Raw genomic sequence first — 17,693 nt, 5'->3', positions numbered from 1 at the left:
GATGATTTGGGACCTTCGGGTTCCCAGTTCCTCCCTTCCTCCCAGCCCCATTTGGATCTGAAGGGCTCCTGGCCTGCCCTTGACTCTCAAACTTGTCCCTATAGCCTCTGTCTCTGATCAGAAAAGAGTTACGGGGAGTTCCCGCTCTGGCACAATGGGTTAAGAATCCCACAGCAGCGCCTCGGGTCGCTGCAAAGGTGCAGGTCGATTCCCCGGTCCAGCAGTGCTCAGATTCAATCCTAGGCCCGGAGAACTTCCACATGCCACGGGTGCGGCCATAAATTTAAAAATACAAGAGTTATGGTTGGTCTGGCCACGGCCCCAGGCCAAGGCCTTTTGCACAGATCTGCGGTGACCTGCCCGTGCAGCCCGCAGGTCAGAAGAGTCCCAGCCTGGCTTTAAGGCTCCCCTCTGATGCAGAATGAGACAGACTGAGCACAAAGAAAGTAGATGCATCCTTCAGGGCGAGGGGTGGGGCCAGTCAGCAGTCCTAGGGGCGGGGAAAGCCCCACCACTGTTTGCACATCTAGACCAAACCTGAGGTATACTTGGCGCTCCTTTCACGTTCTTGTATGAGGCTTGGTCACCATCTGAGAATGGGCAGACCCGCCCCCACACCCCAGTCTTCAGAATAGCATCCCAACCCGTCCAGCTGTCCCTGAGTCCTCCACCATCGAGCCCCAGCCCACCTCCGCAGCAGGCCCGCTGCTAACCTTCAAGCAACCCAAGTGTTGAGAGAAACTGAGCCGTTCTTGAAAAACACCGCATCTTTGTTTCTGCCTGGAAGCTCGTGGCACAGCCTCTCCCACCTGTCGCCTCCCCTCTGCTGGCCTCATCCCAGATGCTTCTCCCTGCTCTACCCCAACATTCACTCCGGTAACCACTGCCAGGGACGGGACACCCAAAACACATTTTCTTTGTCCGAGCCCACAGCATGTGGAAGTTCTCGGGCCAAGGATCCAACCCGCGCCACAGCAGCAGCCCAAGCCACTGCAGGGACAACGCCAGACTCTTAACCTCCTGCACCACAAGGGAACTCCCCAAACGCATTTTTAACTTCTCTCCTTGTCTCCACCTCCAATTCTGAGCCAAGCTGCCATCTTCTCTTGTCCGGGGGCTAAACTCGCCCTTTCCAGCTTACTGTCCTGGGAAGTGAGCTTTCCCGCCCTCAGCGAGGGCCATTCTCCACCTCTGCCCTACTGCTCATCCCCAGGAAAGCTTCAATTGTCCCCTCTCTCTCCTGCATCAGCCAGTTTCTCCTTGTCTGCTGGGTGGATCCTAGTGCCACACACGCACGCCCTTGTCAGATTTAAAACAGTCCCTCCTAGACCCCTCCAGCCACTGGCTCATTTCAGGATCCCACTCAAAGCCAAATAGCACAAAAGAATTCTCCACAGCCTCTGCTTCCTCACCTTCTAGCCTCATCTCCACCCACTCCAGCCTGGCATGTATCCTCTCCATGCCACCTAAAGTCTTTTGTAAAGGTCTCCAATGACCCAGACCATCCAATGATAATGACCCATGATGGCCATTCGAACCCCAAAGGTCATTTTTCTGTTATCATCCTTGTTGACTTCGTGCAGCCTTTTCCACCATTGGCTGTTCCCATCTCTCCTTTTTTTTTTCTTGGCCACACCCATGGCATGGAGAAGCTCCCAGACCAGGGATCAAACCCTCGCCACACCAGGGACCCAAGTTCGCTGTGGTAACAATGCTGGATCCTTAACCTGTTGCACTGCAAGAGAACTCCCCACTCCCTTCTCCTTGAAACTCTTGCTTCTCTTGGCTTCTGAGATGCCACACACATCTGGTCTTCCTCCATCTCCACAGCTGCTTCAACGCCTCTCCTGCTGCTCTGCTTGATGTCTGGGTAACACCAGGCCCTGGGGCGAGGCCACCAGCCTGCCTCTCTTCCTGAGACACTCAGCCAGTCCCGTGGCTTTCATACCATCCAGATGACAGTGACCTCTTCACCCCATCCCTCCCGTGCATGCCACCTCCTGGGCATCTCCATGTTCACGTCCAAGAGGCATCTCAAACACGGCAGGTCAAACATGGGCCTCAAGCCCCAGCTCTCCCACGCACCTGCCCTCCACGCACCTACAGAAGGTCCTTCTCCATCCCAGGGAAGAGCACCACCATCCAGCCAGACGCTGAAGCCGTCCTTACCCCTCTCTTCCCCTGATCAGCCCCATCCGCAAGTCCTGTCAGGCTCCCCTCACCTGGGCCCCCTCATCCGTCCCTCCTCTCCAAGTTCACGGCCCTCTCCGCCCAAGCCATCATCATCTCCCACCTGGGCTCAGACTACAGCCCTATGGAAACACTCTGACTGTCCTCCAGAAGGTAAACACATGACCCAGGGACCCACTCCAGGTATGCGCTCAAAAGAGCTGAAAACAGGTGCTCGAACAAAAACGTACGCTAAGTGATACAAGACAAAGACATACACTGTGTAATATCATCTATATGTGGAATCTAATAAATACGACTAACTAGTGAATAAACCAACAAAGGAGGAGACCCACAGAAAGAGAGAAGACACTAGTGGTCACCAGTGGGGAGAGGGAAGTGGGCGGAGCGATACAGCAGTGGGGGGAAAGGAGTTACTATGGGATTATATGAAATGATATGAAACTTTTCAAAACTGTAAAGCCCTGTAGAATTTAAAGATTCTTTTATTTAACGCTGCGGGCACAAGTAAAAAAACCCAGCAAAGCCGCTTTCATTTAATAATAACCAATGATTAATAAAACCTTGCACACCACTGTTCACGGCAGCACGGTTCACAACAGCCACAAGGCAGAAACCAGCCTCGCTTGTCGTCTGCCTGGAAGCCTTTTCCCTGATGTTTCTCCGGCTGCCTCCGGCTGACCTTCCAGGTCTCTGCCCCAACCTTGCCTCCTCCGCGAAGCCTTCCCTGACTCCCCCGTCTAGTCCCCGTCGCACACCCATGCTAATCATCATCCCGGGTTTACTTACGGATTTTCTCTCTCCTCTACCGAGAAGGCAGGGCGGCTCCTTCCTTCTGTTTATGGAACACGGGAGGCGCTCCGTCCCTAGAAGCCAAACGCCTTCCTACGGGAAGTCCTCCTGACACCCCCGCCAGGCCGTGCGCATCTGAAGAGGGTGCCGCTGCTCCCCCGAAAGACCCTTTACTGCCTCCCTCTCGGACCAGAGCTACTTTGGGGGGGCCCTTGCAGGCCCCCTATTCCTGAGATCCCTGCCTCCTACCCGGCACTCAGTCTCTGCGGAAGAGCAGCAGAATGAGAGGAGGCAAAGCCCAAGGCCGGAGACCCCACTTCCGCTGGGCAAGCCCAGAGTGACCACCCGGCCCTGGGCGAAGAGCTTTGCAAGCGCTGTCTCCTTGGGTCTCAAGGGGACTTTACGACGGGGACACGGAGGTTTAGGAAGGTACCTAACTTGCCCCAGCCACGCCCAGCCACAAGCTGTCCTGCAGAAAACTAGAGAGAACTCCAGCCCAGCACCCTCGGCCTTGGGGTCTTGCAGCAGGAGAGGGAGGGCTCCGCCCGGGCTGGCGGCTCCAGAGATGAACCATCCTCTACCGCCCTCGTCCCATCGTAACGCAGGTGATGTTTCTCTTCAGCTGCGGGCATAATGCGGTGCCACGGGCAGCTGGGGCCGGCCAAGCTCGGGGTCACTGAATGCTGCCCCTGTGAGCTCTCAGCCCTGAGGAGAGACATCCAGGCCTTGGCACGGCCGTGACTGGGTCCTGAGATGGCCCTCGGCCCCGCCAAGAGTGGGGATGGGGAGACGAGGGGGTGCCTCATACTCCTTTTAAGGTACACAAGCAACCCCTGCTCTGCACAAACCACCAGTGAGCAGTCTTGGGGGAACCGCAGCCCGTTAGTGGGTATTAGCTCTGGCGACACGGCCGTGGGGTATACACAGCTTCTCTCCTGTTCCACGCTCCTGATGGCCCAGGAGGACGTAATCCAAGCTGTCACACAGTCACTCCCAGTGCCAAGGTCACTGAGGCGCTCACCCTCCTCGGCCCGGGGCCCCCCCCGTGCGCCCACGCCCGCTCAGGCGGCCACCAGGCTGTGGCTGTCACACTCGATCCTGCAGGGATCTGCAGGCTGGGCCTTCAGGCTCTCCATCCGTTCAATGTTAATATCAATAACGAACAGGATCATCATTATTAGGCAACAATATTATTCATAATGACATCAGTCTCCATAGTAAAATCCGTACTAGGGGCCAGACCCTGACACTTGGTGGTGCCCCGCTCAGCCTGGCCCAGGATGCTATGGGCCACCTCCCAGACACAGAACCTGGGACCCAGAGAGGGCTGGTGTCTTGCGGGGGGGGGGGGGGTCCCAAGGCACCACCTGGAGACAAGAGTAGGATCTGATGTGGGCCCACCCCGGCTCCTCCTTCCACCCCATGTGCCCTGGGCTTGTCCAGTTAACTCCAGAAGTAGATGTGCTGGCCTGGTGTCCCCTTGAGTCACTGAAATACCCCCAACCCAACAGAGGGACTCTGACACCCCTGGATGAGCAATGACGGGACAGTGATCGTGGGCCAGACAGGGGGATGGGGACACAGAAGGGAGCATGGAGAGGGGGACCTCGGCTCACAGCGCATGCAGACCGCCCGCCACACTTACCACCTGAGCGAGGGCAAGAGAGCCCAAGGGGGGGTCCCCGGAGCAGACAGAGGAAAGAAGAAGGAGTTACTGAGCCACAAGCAACGGTGAGATGCCCAGGGCCCAGGCCCGACACAGGTTTACAGCCCGGGGCCCCCACCTGTCACTCCCCCAATTGCCTAGTGGGGGGGGGGTGAGACTCTTGAGAGCAACCTACCATGTGACCCGAGGGGGCTGTCCAGAGCCTGGCACGTCACCAGGGCTGCACTCAGGCTTCCAGCACAAGGGGGAGGAAGAGCCTGTCTACGTGGACGTGGCGAGGAGCACACATCTTATTTAGCACGTCCTGAACTTGCGCGGGCCTCAGCTATTCTTACTGCCCTGCGTGGGGGCAGGATCTCGAGTGGGCAAAACCAGGACAGGGCCAAGTCTAGGAACCAGGCTGCCCAACTCCCGGGTCTGCTAAAGAAACGGGGGCCAGCGAGCACGGGGTCTCGGGAAGGTGGCTGCAGGAAGGGCTGGCCCTCGGACGACTCGGTGTGCTGGTCAGGGGGAGGACCCACCCTCCCTGCCTCCTCAACTCACATGTCCATGCAGGTCCGTGTTCAGCAGCATCAGAGCACAGGTGAGCGTGTGGATCCCGTCTAAACGAGAGAGGGTGGCACCCTCAGCCTAAGGACCCAGCTCCTTCCCAATTCCAGCCACCCCGTCTTTGGACAGAGGCAGCCTGGAGGCCTTGGGCGACGGGAAGAGGCCGGCCGCCTGCCAGCCTCAGGTCAGGGCCCAGGGCCTGCAGGCTGCTCCATACCCACCCCCCTACAGCCCCAGAGTCACTCGCCGGCCTCTCCCTCCCAGGGGACGGACCACCCCGGGCCTGCTCTAGCCCACGTTCCTGCCTCCTGCCAATCTCACCCTGAATCTCAGATCCAGGAATGGCCCTAGGTCCCAGGCTCTGTCCCTTCCATGGCCTGAGCCTCCTCTAATAACCGGCCCAGTCCCCCAGTTCCTGGGACTCGAGTCCGTTCCTAGGACAAGTCCTGCCCCTAAGGGGCCCCGATCCAGACCTCCACACCAGGGCCCTCACCACACCGACAATCAGCACTGGGACAGGGGACCAGAGGGGACACAGAGGACGGGGGCCCAAAGAACTGAATCTAGGACGGGGGACTGTCAGGCCCAGGGAAGGACAATGGGCAGGGCAGCTGGGCGGACCCTTGTCCGCAGACAGTCCCCATTCCCGGTGCCACTGGTCGCTCGCTCCTGTTTCCTGAGCAGGTGGACCAGGGGTGGGAGGAAGCCAGGACCTGGCGGGGGGGGCAGGGAGGAGGGCAGGGCACGCTTGCCTTCTGAAGTGCTGTCGTCGGGGTTACACTGGCAGTAGCGGCGGGAGAAGTGCGTGAGGACTCGCTCGCGCTCCTGCGTCTCCCCCATCAGTGGGAAGGCCTTCAGGAAGGTTCTGGAAGGCAATTCAAGGATGCTGAGGGCCTCCCAGGGCCCACATGTCAGTCCGGATCCTCGCTCAGGGTAGGAGCCCCTCCCAAAAAAACCTGCCCGAAGGGCCAAGGCCCCAGAACCCAGCACCTGAGCCCAAGGAGGCACCCTGGTCGCCAGGACGGCCTCTGAGGGTGGCGTTTCAGCCCTCATCACCCACCAGGCGCTTCAGGAAGGAGACAGGGGACAGACTGTGACCACAAAGGCAGCCCAACATCTCACTGCCAGCATCCGCTCCCCTCCTCGCTCTCTGGTCCTCGGAGGAGCCCAGACCACCGCGCTGCTCCCCAGACCCTGCTGCCTCTGCCGTTGCCACTCCTCCCTCCGCAGCGACCACCCCAGGTCCAGCTCAGGCCGCCCTCCCTTCCCCACCCCAAGTCTGAGCTGTAGCCACGTCTCCACCATCCCTCCTCCTCCTCCACCCTTGGCGTATGCCCAGGACACGGGCAACAGCCTCCAGCCAGGGGCCCGCCACCCTCCTCCCTGCAGGTGCCCAGCGCTCTTTCTAGACACACGCGCACTCGTGCCCGGATCTTCCTGGCCACACCACCTCCCTCCTGTCCCTCCAACCCTGCGCCCACCTGCTGCCTCCACACCCTGGATGGCACGGGCACTGCCATCGCTCAGTGCCTCTGAGCAGGCTGGGCCCCACCTGGAAGGCCATCCCCTCGTCGGCCAGGCCAGTCCAAATCCTTCTCAAGGCGCAATTCAAACATCACCCCCACTTGTGGTGTTGGGGGGGACCCTGGCATCGGATACCGAACCAGGGGGGCTAGAGGATGGACTGGTGTCCCTCACCTGGGCCAGGCACACCCCTTCCTGGGAAGGGGAACTGCCAGCGGAGACAGCTTGGGCCCCTGTCTGTCCGGGCCCCTGTCTGTCCGGGCTCATGAGACTGGTGTGTGGCTACTTTTGCCATGGCTACTTGCCTTCGGCAATGCCTGCTCTGCCTCATCCTCCCTCGCGCCGCCTCTAAGGCACCCTGGGACCCGTTTCGGCCAGGCTTTACCCTCAGACGCTTCCCAAGACACCCCAAAGGGCAGACCACTCTCAATTCAGTCCCGACCAATCGACTGCTGTTCACAACCACTCCACCTGCCATCTGGCCTTCTTTCCCCATCTCCGTGGCATCCGGCTCCTCCCTCTTCCCCTCACACTCCACTAGGGCTTTCTAAACCCCGTCCCTATCCAACCTGAGCCTGGCCTACCCAGGGGCCGCCCATCCCTGCTCCCACTGGCAGCACAAACACCGCTTCCCAGCAGCTGTCACCGAGCCCCAGTCAACCTCCCGGGCTGCCTCCAGGAGCAGCCTTGCTGCTGCCACCCCCTCCACTGCATCTTGGCACCACCAGCCCTCCTCCTCTATCCTCTGTGCTTCTCACGGCAGTCTTTCCTCTAGCCCCATGGACCCACTTCGGGCCTTGTCCTCTCTCACCCGACCCTCTCCAGAAGCCTCTGGATCAAAGGCCGCCTGCACGCTGCTGCCAGCACTGCCTCCCAGAACAATGCTTGACACCCAGCACCTTCTGTGGCTCCCCAGTGCCTGTGCACTCAAACCTTAGCTATTGGGCTGTATATATAAGGTCCCTCCACCCAGCACCCACACCTCTGGCCATGAGCCAACCCACTGAACACGCTCCCCACCCAGTCATCCCGTGCGAGCTTCAGCCACAGCTCAGGACCGAGCAGCTTGCAGCTGACCAGCGCTTCCACTGAGAACGATGAGAAAAGCCAGACAGAATATATCTCTCTTAAACCATCAGAAAACTGCTGACGCAACAAACGCCAGCAGGACCAAGATTCTGGAGAGAAGAGAACGGAGGAGAGGTGGGGGTGCTTTTCCCCCGGGGGGCAACGCTGATTACAGGCCCAGGCGAGATGCAGGACACTGAGTGGCTCCAAGGAGTTGAGGAGACAAACTGGGGGACCCGAGGGGCTTTAAACACGGGACCAGTTTCCCCTCTGAGATATCTGCCAAAATCTAAAGCTGCAAGGGGGAGGACTCTAAAAAACTATGTAGAAAGCCTCTCTGAGAAGTAGAGAGGTTTGTGGGGTTTTGGGACAGCCTTGCCGCATCAAGGAGATAAAATGAGAATTCAGGCCCCACCAAAGGGAGAAAGGCCCACATGAACACACCCGCCTCCCAGGGGAAAGTCCGGCAGCCTTCACCCTACAATCACTGCAGGAGGAACCCTGAGCCTGACCAGACTTTAGGGCAGCCTCTCCTCTGCTCAGCCCAGGATGGAATAGGATGGCACCCCTCCTGCCCACCTCCAGCTGCCCAGCAAAGGACAAGGTAAACCCTCTGGAGGAACAGACATTGACCCAGGGCTGCTGCGATTCTCAACAAAATGTGCAGCATCTAATAAAAACAATTGCTAAGCACGCAGAGAGACAGGACACGCGATGGAAAACCAAGAGAAAAACAATACGATAAAAACAGAGATGCCTCATATGAGGCAGAAATCCAGGAGAGTAGACAAGGACTTTGAGATAACAATGACGAAGATGTGCAAGAAAAGAGAGGGGCGAGTTCTCCTCCGGGGCTGTCGTTGCCGTGGCTTGGGTTCGATCCCTGGCCTGGGAAAGTTCACGGCCAAAAAAAAAAAAGAAAAAGAAAAGAGAAGAGAAGGAAAGACGGAGAAAGTAAGTAATAGGAAATGAAAAAGATGAAGAATTGTCCCAGAGAATTAGAACTTAAATTTAATAAAGTAAAATTTATAGATCTGAAAAATGAAGTAATAGAAAGTAAAAGCTCGGAAGATGTGGTACATACACACAATGGAATATTACTCAGCCATTAAAAGGAGTGAAATATCAGCATTTTTTGCAACATGGATGGACCTAGAAACTATCATGCTAAGTGAAGTCAGCCATACAATGAGACACCAACATCAAATGCTTTCACTGACATGTGAATCTCATGTGGAATCTGAAAAAAGGACAGACGGAACTTCTTTGCACAACAGATGCTGACTCACAGACATTGAAAAACTTATGGTCTCCGGAGGAGACAGTTTGGGGGGTGGGGGGATGTGCTTGGGCTGTGGGATGGAAATCCTGTGAAATCAGATTGTTATGATCATTATACAACTACAGATGAGATAAAATCATTTGAGTAATAAAAAAATAAATAAATAATAAAATTTAAAAAAAAAAAAAAGAAAGTAAAAGCTCAGGAGTTCCCATCGTGGCTCAGCAGAAATGAATCTGATGAGCATCCATGAGGACGCAGGTTCGAGCCCTGGCCTTGCTCAGTGGGTTAAGAATCCTGCGTTGCTGTGGCTGTGGCATAGCCCAGTGGCTACGGCTCCAATATGACCCCTAGCCTGGGAACTTCCATATGCCTTGGGTGTGGCCCTAAAAAGACAAAAAAAAAAAATAGGGTAACTGAGCTGGAAGCAGGTCAACAGAAAATACCCCAACTGAAGCAGAGACCAAAGAATGGAAAATACATTTTTGGAAGCGTGAGAGACACGTGGGAGGCGGAAAGGACTCCCACCCCTGAGCTCAGAGACTGCTGCCCCCTCCCCACAAGGGCTCTGGCCAGGGTCTCCCGCTGGCCCGCCACCTGGTCACTAGACCCCCGAGCTCCCATTCCATGCCCTCCACTTCCTGGGGCCTGCACCTGCCCTTCCTGGGGCTCCCCCCAAGTCCCAACAGTAGGAGCTGAAAGCAAACTCCATTTTGACTCTCTCCCCTCTCAGCAACCGTGGGGAACTGGCCCAGAGCTTCTTCAATTGTAGATGGCACGATGCCCCAGGGTGTGGCTGGGACGCAGTCAGCACGGTGTGTAAGGGTCTGTGTGGCAGACAGGACGCGCCCAGCCCTCTGGCCCCTTCTTCTCAGGGCTGCACTCCCACCTTCTCATCCTCAGCAGCCCCGCACAGTGCTCTCTGGGTCACTGGACTGCTGCTGTGCCCAGGGACCTTTCCCATAGCCTCCCCAGAGGGCTCGAGAGACTTGCCCAAGGCTGCACCACAAGTTTGTAGTAGAGCTGGCATGAGTATGCAGATGTGGGACTGCCCCCCTTGTGGGCACAGCCCCATCCCAGCCCCACTGACCTGAGCGCGCGGTCCAGAGTCAGGCCGGAGAAGTCGAAGAAGCTGAGGTACTCCCCTGCCACCAGCCTGCTGAACTCATTGCTGTCAGGAGAGCAGAGGGCGTCCGTGAGAAGCAAGGCACAGCAAAAGAGGGGGCACCTGGACAGGGGGGCCCTGGGGACCCTGGCCCGCCCACCCAGACCTGCCTGCCCCTCCGCTGCCTCCCCTGCTGGGCAGTGGGGCTCTGACAGATCAACCTTGGGTCAGCAGGGTCAGGAAGGCTTCCTAGAGGAGGTGACAGCTCGTCCCATCCCTCCAGGAAAGGGGGGGGCAGCCAGGGAAGGGAGGAGGGGTGGGAGGACGCCAAGTGTCCTTGGTAGAGGGAGCCATCCAAGATGCCAACAGCAGGGCCATGCAGCCAGAGCCGAGAGCAGGAATGGGGCGGCAGAAGATGAAGCAGGGAATGGGGCTGAGGGCCAAGGCAGGCCTGGGGCTGGATCTGGAAGGCTCCACAGCAGGGGCGGGGGGGCAAGGTGGTCAGATCTGCGGGTGGAACCGGCCTGCGGAGGAGAGACCAGCTGCTGGGCCCATTTCAGAGGCAGAATCCGCAGGACGTGGAGCTGGAGGGAGTGGCTGAAGGATGACAGCGAGCGTGGAAATGTCCCCGGCCCAGGACAAAGGGTGGGGCTGGAAGCACCCACGTGAGCATCGCCGGCCCCAACCCACTGGGAAGGGGGTCGAGCTTGTGCGAGAGGAGGGGGCGCGGACAGGTCAGAAGACCCAGCTCGCAATCCGAGGAGAAGCCTCCGGGGCTGCAGATGAGAGGGACACACAGCGGCCGGACAGGGCGGGGTTGACGTCCTGGAGGCCAAGGAAGAGGGCGTTTCAAGCCTGGAGCCATGAATTCTTGCCGAAAAGAGAAGGAACAGCCACCTGAACCCCACCAAGCCCCGGGGCGCTCCCTCCCCGGTTTACAGAGAGGCGTGAAATCACACCACCAGGATACAACGCCCAAAAACCCTTCAGGAAAAATGTCTCTGTTTCCTCAACAAATACATGGCATTTAAAAAAAAAAAAAAAAAAAAAAAAGGTCCTCGGAGTTCCCGTCTCCCGTCGTGGTGCAGTGGTTAACGAATCCGACTAGGAACCATGAGGTTTCAGGTTCGGTCCCTGCCCTTGCTCAGTGGGTTAACGATCTGGCGTTGCCGTGAGCTGTGGTGTAGGTTGCAGACGCGGCTCGGATCCCGCGTTGCTGTGGCTCTGGCCTGGGCCGGTGGCTGCAGCTCCGATTCGACCCCTAGCCTGGGAACCTCCTTATGCTGCGGGAGCCGCCCAAGAAATAGCTAAAAAGACAAAAAAAAAAAAAGAAGGTCCTTATCACGACCTTGTAAATTAACTATACATCAATAAAACTTTTAAAAAATTGAAAAAAAAAAAAGGAAGGTCCTACTGTACAGCACAGGGAATTATATCCAATCTCCTGGGATAGAAGATGATGGACGATAAGGTGAGAAAAAGAATGTGTGTACATATGCATGACTGGGTCACTTTGCCACACGACAGAAATTGACACAACATTGTAAATCGGCTATACTTTCACTTCAAAAATTAAAAAAAAAAAAAAAAAACCAAGGAAGGGCTAGAGTTCCCTGCTTGGGGGCCTAGCGATTAAGGACTCGGCATTGTCCCTGCCACGGCTCAAGGTCAACGCCTGGCCCAGGCGTGGCCAAAAAAAAAAAAGAAGGGAACTGTCAACTATTGCTGACTAAAAGAGGCCTAAGAGACATACTGGCCAAAGGGGTAATGCATATACCGTGTTTACATTCTGATTTTTTTTTTTTAAGGGCCGCACCTATGGCACATGGAGGTTCCCAGGCTAGGGGTCAAAGTGGAGCTGCAGCTGCCAGTCTATACCACAGCCACAGCAACATAGGAGCCAAGCCACATCTGCAACATATGCAACATCTTACAGCAACACCAGCTCCTTAACCCACGAATGAGGCCAGGGATTAAATCCATGTCCTCACAGACATTGCCGGTTCTTAACCGGCTGAGCCACAATGGGAACTCCCTGCAACATGATTTGAACATTTTTGAGACAATCAGAGGAAATTAAACATAGACTGAATGCTAGAGATTAATTTTGTCGGAAATTAAAAAGGAATTATGATTATGTAAAAAAAAATCCTCATCAGTTAGAGACTCATGCTAAAATTTGTGGATCATATGATAAAGTGTCTGAAATATGCTTTAAAATATTCTACCAAATGGGGAGGAAGCTGCTGGGGAAGAATAGAGGAAACAAGAATAGAAAAATGGTGATAGCTCTGGGGCTGAGTAATGGGTGCACGGAGGTTTAAGATAGGACTTTCTCTGCTTTTGTGTATGATCAAAATTTTCAAAATAAGAAGTTTAATTAAAGAAAAAGAAGGGAGTGGCTAGTGTGGCACAGCTGTTAGACAGAGAAAGGGGAGGCCTGAGGGCAGCCACCAGACTCTAGGACACGAAGCTACTACTGACCCTGGCAGGGGGGCTGGTGAAGGGTGGGGAGCGGGGGCCAGGAGCCAGCCTGGAGCGACAAGCGGGAGGGGGGACCGAGGCCCTCAGCGCGGAAAACAGATTTTGGCTGGAAGGGGCTGAAGGAGGAAGGACATTTGAGGAAGGAATTTTGTTTCACACGGGAGAGACTTCAGCACGGCTACATGCTGAGAGGAAAGCTCTAGAGGAAGGAAATATTGGGGGGCGGGGGGGGACCGACCCTAATGACCCTAATGCAGGCTCCGGGAGGATGTCACTAGGTTCAGGGCTACCGGCCAGCAGGAGAGGCGAGGGTGTCAGCAAGGTGATTTCTAGGCGGCCCTGGGCAAGGGTGCTGCGGAAGGAGGGAGGGAGGAAGAAGAGGGGTGTCCTCAGGACCCCGCTGTGGCCTAAGCTCCGGTCAGTTCCGACTTGGGGTCAAGGGCCTGGGAGGCCTCGATTCGCCTGGGAGCAGCTCTCTCTGCAGGCCTGGGTGCTCCTAGTGCATCTGGGAGCGTCAAGTGGGCGACGGGGACACCCCAGATGGCAAGGCGAGAGGGCCAAGCAGGTAGGTGGGCTGCGGGGGGTCAGCCTGCTGCCCTCGGAGCCGCTGCTGCCGCCCTTCTGCACGCCCACCTGACTGGCGCCTGCCCCCCACTCCAAAGGCTGGGGCTTGTACTTTGGTGGCTCCCGTCCCTTCGGCTGTCCCCACGGACAGGAGGGCTCAGTGAGGGCCAGGACCCCCTCCCTTCCCCAGCTCCCGGGCCCCGGCGTTCCCAGAACAGGCCCAGGCTCTCCTTCCTCCCTGGCCTCTGGCCCCTGCCGGGCTGCTCTGTCCCCACTGCCATCACCACATCCCATTCCCCCAGCCCCAGGGGCCGCCCCGCCACCACCTCCCTCCCTGAGAACACAGGCTCTTGCCCAGGCAGCTCAGGAAAGAAAGAGATTTAGGGCGAGGCCCAGGGCAAGGACAGCAGCAGGTGGAAGAGGCCGTGGGCACTGCTGGGAGCCCCAGCACCGGGCCCCTCTGACAGCAGCCAACCAGACCCACTTCGGTTTGCCCGGGGTGGGGGTGGGGGTGGGGACGGAACTCACTTCTTGCCCAGCTGCCGGGCGACGTCACAGCGCTGAAAGCCCTCCAGGTGGTAGAGGCGGCGTGCCAGCCGGCGGGCTGCTTCGCTGACGCCCTGGCCCCCATTGGCCAATGGGTCTGTGCTGCCAGGCTCCAGCCCCTCTGAGCTGCTCAGCTCTGAGTCTGAGTCTGACAGGCCACCCTTAAGGCTGGGGTCACTGCGGGGGGCGGGGGGCAGGGGGGGAAGAGGAGGGGTTCAGAGGCCCTGGCTGGAGGCTGGAAGCTCTCCCCAGACCTCTGAAAATCCAGGGGCCAGACCAGGAAAAGAATCTTCCCTGCCTCGGGACAGAATCACGCCAGACCTTCAGAAAAGCTGGCAGGGGAGATCACGAGATGCCCAGCACCCTGACCCCATTTGGGCTGGAAAGGTCTGGAAGGGCAGAATGGAACCTCGGGCTGAGCATGTGAAGTCCGGGCGGGGAAGGCGGGCACAACGACCTTGCTGGGCTGTTCGCTCTGGGTCTTGGGTTGCCCTCACTTGCCTCGCCTTCTCGGGTCTCAGTTTCCCCATCTGCTCAAGGGCTCTCCCGGCTCCCAGCCTGGGCCCCGTCTCACCTGGCCGAGGTCAGCAGCTGCTCTGTGTCCTCCTCCTCCTCCTCCTCGTCCTCCTCTTCCCCGCTTGGGCCCGGAGAGCCGTCTTCGTGGAAGCCGTTGGGCACGGCCGCGAGAGACAGGCGGCTCAGGACATTCTCAGAGCGGCTGCTGGAGATGGAGCGCCGCAGGGGGCTGCCCAGCTCCCCGTCGCCACCAGCTGCCCCCACGTCCCCCTCGGACCCCATGTCCCCCAGGCCCAAGCCAGCCCCTGGCTCGGGGCTATCCCGGGCCCGCTGCTGGATGAGGGGTGTGAGCGGAGCCTCGAAGCTGACGCAGCTGTCACTCTCGTCGGTGAGGCTGAGCACGTCGAGGGAGTCCAGGCTGCTGTACTGGGTGCCCCGCAGCAGCTCTGACTCCACGATCTTCTCAAACGTGGCACTGAAGCCGTCCCGCACATCCGGCTCTCCCGGGCCATCCAGCCTGCAGGACAAAGGACCGGTCACCCTCCTGCCCGGTGACCCACTTACAGGTGCTGGGATCCCCCAGCTGGGAGCTCCCTGGCACGGATCATGTCCTGTTTATTCCTCCAGCCAATATTTCCTGAGCCCTGGGTGTCAGGCGCTGGGCCGGGTCCTGGGGTACAGCAGGCAAAGGATGGCCACTGTCCTGCCCTCCAGCATCCACTGTGTCTGGCCCACAGTAGGCATCATTCATCTAAATGAGTGAATGTGGAGCGCCCGCCATGGCGCAATGAGTTAGGCATCTGACCTCAGCGTCTCGGTTCACTGCGGAGGTGCGTGTGGGTTCAATCCCTGGCCTGGCGCAGTGGGTTAAAAGATCCAGTGTTGGTGCGGCTGTGGCTTGGATCCCGTCCCTGGCCTGGGAACGTCCCTAGGCCATGAGGCAGCCACAAAAATAAATAAATAAATAATACAAAGAAAAGAAAATTAGCTTATTAAAAATCAAAATAAAAAATATATGCATGAATGGGAGGCCTTCTCTCCAGCCTGGCCTGGGAAGGGGACGGGGGCTGCTCCCCCCGGGCTCCCCCATCACAGAGCGTTCCACCCAGGGCCATAATGTTGCCGTCCCCACCGCCTGGCTGGTTCTTAGCTCGGCTGCCCACAGTCTAGCTCTCAGGCCTTGCTTTAGAGAGCCTGGGGGAGGCAGGCCACAGCGTCCCCCACCCTGGCCCCTCATGAGTGTCCATCCTCGGGACACCCCTTCCTCTCCCCACCCCTCTCAGCATGTCACGTTCTGCTTGTTCCCTGCTTTCGCCTGTTTTCCAGCCCCACCCAGCTCCCCACGTTCAGGGCCAGGGAGCACCCGGCACGGCACACGGGAGGACCTCTGAACCCTGCTGAATGACGCGCTGGGTGAAGAAGCAGACACCTGTTAGCCCAGGCCCACTACACTGCTTTTGGAGGGCCCTGTGTTGCCCCCGGAAAGGGCCTTTGCACCGGCCGTTTCCTCTGCCCAGGGGCCTCTTCCCCCAGCTCAAGCCCTCCTTCTGCAGCCCTTTCTCACCCGTCACCCTGTTTATAACTGGGACCTCACCCCAAACACCTCAGCCCCTTTTTCTATCTTTTTTTTTTTTCCGGCCACACCCACGACATATGGAAGTTCCCCGGCCAGGGATCGAATCTGAGATGCAGCTGTGACCTACACCACAGCTGCAGCAACACTGGAACCTTAACCCACTCTACTGGGCCAGGGATCAAACCAGAGCCTCCAGAGAGAAACACTGGATCATTAACCCACTGCACCACAGCGGGAACTCCCGTTTCCCCACTTTACTTTTTCCAAGGCACTGTCCCCTTCCAACATACTATATAATTATCTGTCCTTTTTATGATGTATTATGTCTTCCCACTAGACCATAAGCTCCATTAAAGGAGGAATTTTTGTATATTCTGTTCGCTGATACAGCCCCAGCACCTAGAATACAGCACCACACACACAGACGAAGCAAGGCCTCTTATCCACCGGGGAAATACACAAGCAAGCAGGGAAATGAGGCAAGGACGAGGACTCAAGAGATAGAAGCTGAGACGAGGAGAGAGAGCAAGGAAGAGAACTAAAAGAAAGACAAGAAAGAGAGAAAAGATACAGAGAGCATGAAAACCAGGGAGAGTTAGAGAGGCAGAGATAGAGAGAGACAAAGAGAGACAAAGAGACAGAGACAGAAGCATCGAGATGGCAAGACGAAGAGACCCAGGAAAAGAAAGAAGCCGGCGGAGCCCAGCCCCCTTCAGCTGAATCACGGCCCCCCAGTCGCCCCAAATGCTCCCTCCACCCCCTGAGGATCCGGCTGGGCCCCGCTTATCCCGGCCCCTGGGGCTCATCTGCATCTGGGGGACCCGGAAGTGCCCCTCCTTGGACCTCCCGGGGTGCCTCCTGGACAAACAGTAACTGGAGAGAGAAAAGCTGAGCCATGGGGAGAGGCAGATATGGAAAAGGTGGTGCGATGCCCTGCAGGGGGCTGGGGAGGAAGGCGCCGCCTGACCCCAGGAGGACGGAGCCAAGAGAGGGGCCTGCCCGCCCCCAGAGCAGACACTCCGAATCCACCAGCAGCTTTCTCTGCCAGGCCGTGCTGGGACCTGGAACAGGGCAGAGTCCTGCCCTTGGGGGCTCTCACCTCCTCAGAGCCATGAACACCCAGCCCAACACACGCACGCGTGCACACACACACACACACACACACTTACCTCTCACCTTCTCGCACTCCTAGCAGACATGAGGGGCGGTTTGACAGGGGCTTGAAAACTATCAGCCCAACATCCAAACTTGCATCTGTCCCCATCTTCAGCCATCCTCCAAAACTCCACCACCTACATACCAACTGCGTGCTGCCCCCACCCTCTGCCTGCACCCTGCTCAGCCCTGCTCGGGTGGAAACCCTCTTAGGGCACAGCTGGTTACACAGGTGCTGACCCCACGTTCTCACATTCCTGCCCTCAGAGACCCAGGCACACTCAGCCCAACATAGCCACGCCCAGGCCCGAATGTGTATCCCAAATGCACAGGCCAAGCTCACCAACACGCTCACACATCCCCGTGCACACACCTGTGTGCCCCTTCCACACACACGCACACACACACGAGCTTGCACACCTCCTGCACCCTTGCCTGTCCAGGTCAGGTGCACACTCAGACTTCTGTATAGCCCCCCCCCCCCCGGGGGGGCTTCTAGACCTTGCCCTGCTCCATCCCTACCTCCCTTGTCCCACTGGCACCTCCAAAACACCATGCAGGGGCCGGGCCACCCCCGGCTGAGGATAACAGAAATGAGGCTGTAACTCCAGGCAGCAGGACTTGGTCCCTGGTCCAACTCGCAGACGGAGCTCAGGGAGGAGCAGCTGACCAGGTG

At 57.8% G+C, this 17,693-nt stretch overlaps 1 protein-coding gene across 25 annotated transcripts in view; it reads right to left on the bottom strand.

Moving 5' to 3' along the window:
- PSD2 (pleckstrin and Sec7 domain containing 2) overlaps positions 1–17,693 on the bottom strand; it is a 684,196-nt gene that overhangs the window by 20,619 nt on the left and 645,884 nt on the right. For 15 of the 25 annotated variants that reach the window (XM_085014757.1, XM_085014754.1, XM_085014759.1 and 12 more), the window contains 5 exons: positions 14,345–14,803; positions 13,753–13,947; positions 10,162–10,242; positions 5,950–6,062; positions 5,192–5,250 (listed from right to left, as the gene is read on the bottom strand). In XM_085014757.1, coding sequence (XP_084870883.1) covers positions 5,192–5,250; positions 5,950–6,062; positions 10,162–10,242; positions 13,753–13,947; positions 14,345–14,803 — 907 coding nt within the window. Of the gene's footprint in view, positions 1–5,187; positions 5,251–5,949; positions 6,063–10,161; positions 10,243–13,752; positions 13,948–14,344; positions 14,804–17,693 lie in introns of all 25 variants that reach the window. The other 10 variants (XR_014838857.1, XR_014838856.1, XR_014838855.1 and 7 more) reach the window with 2 other exon arrangements.

The sequence above is a fragment of the Sus scrofa genome, chromosome 2 (assembly GCF_054392235.1).
Source record: "Sus scrofa isolate SSC_HxYL_T2T_F1_AM1 chromosome 2, Sscrofa_HxYL_maternal_Yorkshire_Landrace_v2.0, whole genome shotgun sequence".
Classification (NCBI taxonomy): domain Eukaryota; kingdom Metazoa; phylum Chordata; class Mammalia; order Artiodactyla; family Suidae; genus Sus; species Sus scrofa.
The sequence above is the reverse complement of the archived record's forward strand: the minus strand, read 5'-3'. Positions and strand labels throughout refer to the sequence as shown.